At 38.6% G+C, this 4265-nt stretch overlaps 2 protein-coding genes across 2 annotated transcripts; one reads left to right on the top strand and one right to left on the bottom strand.

Moving 5' to 3' along the window:
• Nucleotides 1-1174: 1174 nt before the first annotated feature.
• Nucleotides 1175-1881, top strand: LOC131011309 (uncharacterized). The gene is made up of 2 exons (XM_057939085.1): nt 1175-1347; nt 1419-1881. Exons 1-2 carry the CDS (start codon nt 1201-1203, stop codon nt 1710-1712), a joined length of 441 nt encoding a protein of 146 aa, XP_057795068.1. The 5' UTR covers nt 1175-1200; the 3' UTR covers nt 1713-1881.
• Nucleotides 1882-1986: 105 nt separating this feature from the next.
• On the bottom strand, nt 1987-3018 carry LOC131008026 (uncharacterized). Its single transcript, XM_057934930.1, has 2 exons — nt 2296-3018; nt 1987-2207 (listed from the first exon to the last, which is right to left on the bottom strand). The coding sequence occupies exons 1-2, from the start codon at nt 3016-3018 to the stop codon at nt 2067-2069; spliced, it is 864 nt and encodes a 287-aa protein (XP_057790913.1). The 3' UTR covers nt 1987-2066.
• Nucleotides 3019-4265: the final 1247 nt, after the last annotated feature.

Here is a 4265-nt window from a genome sequence, read left to right as displayed (position 1 = left end):
CAGAGACAAAGAATAATCGTGTTGTGTGTCTTTTCCATCTTTTATGCCTTCTTAATTTTATTTTTCCCTTCCTTCAATGGTTCATCGATTTTCAGGGCATCAACCAATCCTTGTTGAATCAAGATTGTTTTCATCTTGATTCTCCACAGGCCGGAACCAGTCTTCTCGGTGAACTTCTCAGTCTCAAACTTTGTTGTCGTGGACTGCTTCCCACAAACGACACTAATTGTTGAGATTTGATTAATGGATTGATGACGCAACAAAGAAAACTAAATAAACTAAATAAAATAACACTAAGAATTTTATGGATTCGATCGTAAAGATCTACGTCCACATGAGGTCACCAGAAAAGATTCACTATCAATGGCAATAAATTATATAGTTATATGATTGAGTGAGAAAATGATCTTAGTCGCAACGATGTGCAATTCCCAGTCTCTAACTTTATTCTGTTTCTTTAAAAAATATGTGCTCTGTGTATATTGAGTATTTTTCATGTGTTATGTTGTGTGCCACGACTATAACTATTTATAAGATTTAAAATAACCACTGTGTAACTCCTTCAGTATCAGCAAACTTCATTAGCCAGCAATCCCATCAATCAACATATTCATGTCAACAGACAAAAATTTTCAGCACGACTGAAAATTCAACACATCAGGTGATACATTAGTTCAACTGACAATTTCAGCTGATCCAGTCTACTGTTTCAGCATTAGTTGCTTCTTCAGCTGTGCTGATATACATCCTGCGCAATCTGAACTGACTTCTACTGAAATTGATTTTCATTCAATTTGTTGTCAAACACTATATTATATATGCCTATTTGTTTCATAAGTTTCATCGAAAAAGAATGGGTTAATTACGCTAAAACACATGAACTTTGGCCCGATTTTCAAATTTTCCATATACTTTAAATTTTGTCTGGATTTCCCTGAATTTAGGCCCGCGTTCAATTTTTCCACAATTTTTGCTCCGGCCTTATTATAAAGCTGACATGGCATATTTTGCTTGAACGAAAAGTTGACGTGGACACGCCGGACGGGATATTATACGACGTCGTTCTAAAAGACACGAACGACGTCGTTTTGTGTTGTTTGATCATCTACTTATTTCGTGAGATTATGTTTATGAATTCCAAATCAAATGAAATTGTGAGAATTAGGTTCTCTCGATCATTCTCCTCTCACAACAATTACCATGGCTTGTGCTAAATCTTCCTCCTCCGGCGGTTCGGCCATGTTCGACACGACCACAAAGTGTTACTGCGGAAGCCGCGTCGTGCTTATGACGTCGCAAACACAACAAAACCCTGGACGGAGGTTCATATGTTGTCCGAAGAAAGATGTAAGTGTCGATTTTCATTAATGGGTTTAGTTTAAGTGTCGATTTTCACAATGTATAACCCTATTATGCAGATTAAGGCTCAGTGTCGATTTTGGCATTGGGTTGATCCCGAGACTCCGATAGGAGAGGCAGAAGAAGAAGATGATGGTGAATCGAAACTAACTTTCTGGATTGGCGAATACTACCGACAACAACAGTATCTTGAAGCGGACATGATGAGAATCCGACAGTTGGAGGCTGAGATTAAGCATCTCAAAAAGAAAAAGAAAGACAACAAGAAGCTATTCGTCAACATGAAGCAATTCATGTATGGTGCTTGTTTTGGAGTGTTGGTTTATGCAGTTTCGATGTCACTCATTTTGTAGAAATGATTACTAGATTAAGCTATGGTTAGTGATTGAACATGTTAGTGCTTCAACTTGTTGTTTAGTATCCTATTTTCATATACATATTGTATTGTCCAATTTTCAAGTGCAATGGACATTGAATTGTTGGTAATGAAAATATGGAAATCTGCAGTGGCATTTTGTATTAGACACATTGGCATCTTCAAAATAAAATATGGCTCCATTCATATAATATGGAATTTGTCTTTCATCAGCAAAAGAAAATACAAAATACATAGTAATAGGAGTCTCATAAGTTTGAACTTCAAAAACAAGTTTCTGAGCTAACTTTGGACATTTAAAACCACTTCAAAATAAGGACAGCTTCAACAGTCAGTTCTTGGTTTGGGATTGTTGGGTTGGCACTTGAGATGATAGTTCTTCCCCTCTTGGTACTTGATGCACTATACTCCCAGAGCAAATGTAAGAGTTTCCTGTCTCCTCTCCCACAAAGTGCCCTACACCCTTTGATGCCTACAACAAGCATTAGAAACATAGTTAGAATCAACATTGAATCAAACAAATTCTGCATGACTGGAAAATATGAAAATGATGCTTGTACCTGTGCTCGTTCCATAGCTAGGGTCTTACTCTTACTCTTCTTCTTACTCTTACTTGCTCCACCTGAGTTCACATCATCATCTGGCATAGGGTGTTTCCTTGGTCTTCCTGGCTTTCTCTTTTCTGGCTTCTCTTTCTCCACAGTCTCATTCTTGCACCCTCTGGAATTGTGACCTAACTGAAAACAATTTTGGCATGTCATAACAGTCCCTGCCCTAGTCAGTCTAGAAGGATTTTTGGGATCCTTCTCATCCTGATCCCTTCTCCTTTTCTTCTTTGGCCTCCCAGGCATCACCCTCACTTGTGGAGGTTGAACTGGATAGCCTACTGCCTTGGGCCATTGTCTTTCACCATTTATTGGCTCCAATGGATATGAATATGCTTTCAAGTAGGTCTCAGTAGTCAGGTACTTGTGGACATAATTGGCTGGATCTTCCTTCATGAAATGGATAGCAGAAATGGCATGGATACATGGAATGCCAGTGAGCTCCCAAACTCTACAGCTGCAGTTTCTTTCAGGTAAAGAAACTATGAATCTATCATCCTTGTTCTCAACCTCAAACTTACCCCCTAGCCCAGGGTGAGCTGTACAGAACCTAGCCAAACTCTTCAATTTTTCAACTTTTTTTCTAACAGCAGGTGTTAACACATCAGACACACTTTCAACATGTTTTAACTTCTGAAATTGTCTCTCCCTAAGGCCACTTCTAACTGCTTCCAACATATGTATTATATGTATTCTGAGGCTATTTTTGAAGGTCATGTGCAATTTATAAATTTGGTGATAGTTCGTGTATTTTTTGGCTATTAACCCTTTTATTTTTTACATATACTAGTAATGCTTTTAAATTTTTGGAAGAATACAGTTGTACCCCTTTTGTATCATATTGAATATATCAACAATTTATTCATCATGTGTGATTCGTAGATTATTGCACATAAATACGATTTTACTCAAATATATACTTAAATAGCAGCTATGAAATTTTTACAAAAATAAAAGAAATATATTAAATGTAATCATCATGCCATCATAGATTAGAGTATCCACAATGGTTGAGTAAAGAGCTTACTTGATAGAAGGGGGGACCACAATGAGTAAGGAGGCCACAGTGGGATGACTTGATCTCTTACTTGATCTTTTTAGTTTTGATTTTTGTATATTTTATTTAAATTTAATTGCACAAATTTAAATAAGACAAATTACTTCAAATTAAAATTGCATTAATTTTAAAATCCTAAAAATTACATAAAGCTTAAAAATTTAAAACATATCCTAAAATAACTATTTCGGCCCTAGAGGTCCGAAACGTGCCCAAACGTGCTCGATCAAATCATGTTGGAGCTAAGCATGTATCTGCCTATCTCGGAGAATCGCATATCTTTGCACGTATTCCTCGAAGCTAGGCGGGGTTGCTCAAGCATTCTCCGTCGAGTCACTGCTAGACGCCCTGTGTCCTACGTCGTCATCTCTCCAGTGGGTAGCCGCTTCACCTTCGTTCTCCACAATCATGTTATGGAGAATGATGCAACACATCACGATGTCCTTGAGATGCTCGACGTACCAACTCCACGCCGGACTTTGAATGATTTTCCATCGAGATTGAAGCACTCCAAAGGCACGTTCGACATCATTTCGTGATGTTTCTTGCATCTTCTTGAACCTCGCATCCTTTGAATTGGTCGTCATCGGTGGACTCTTGACGAAGCAATACCACTCTGGATATATGCCATCACATAAGTAGTAGCTCATCTGGTAGTATCGTCGGTTGGCCTCAAAGATCACCGGCACCAAGCTGACACGACAATGCGTATATGCCTAAAAAAATTCTGTAGAGCTGTCATCCGGGCATATGGTGTCGAGTATCTTCAATGTCCTATGGCGGCGGGTGTCCAACGCCTTCTTCAGATGCACGAGGCGCGACACGGATTTCCTGGGATGCTCGGGAGTCTTGATTGTATGCATTGGGC

The sequence above is a fragment of the Salvia miltiorrhiza genome, chromosome 2 (assembly GCF_028751815.1).
Source record: "Salvia miltiorrhiza cultivar Shanhuang (shh) chromosome 2, IMPLAD_Smil_shh, whole genome shotgun sequence".
Lineage (NCBI taxonomy): Eukaryota > Viridiplantae > Streptophyta > Magnoliopsida > Lamiales > Lamiaceae > Salvia > Salvia miltiorrhiza.
Note: the sequence above shows the minus strand (reverse complement) of the source record. Positions and strands in the feature narration are given on the sequence as shown.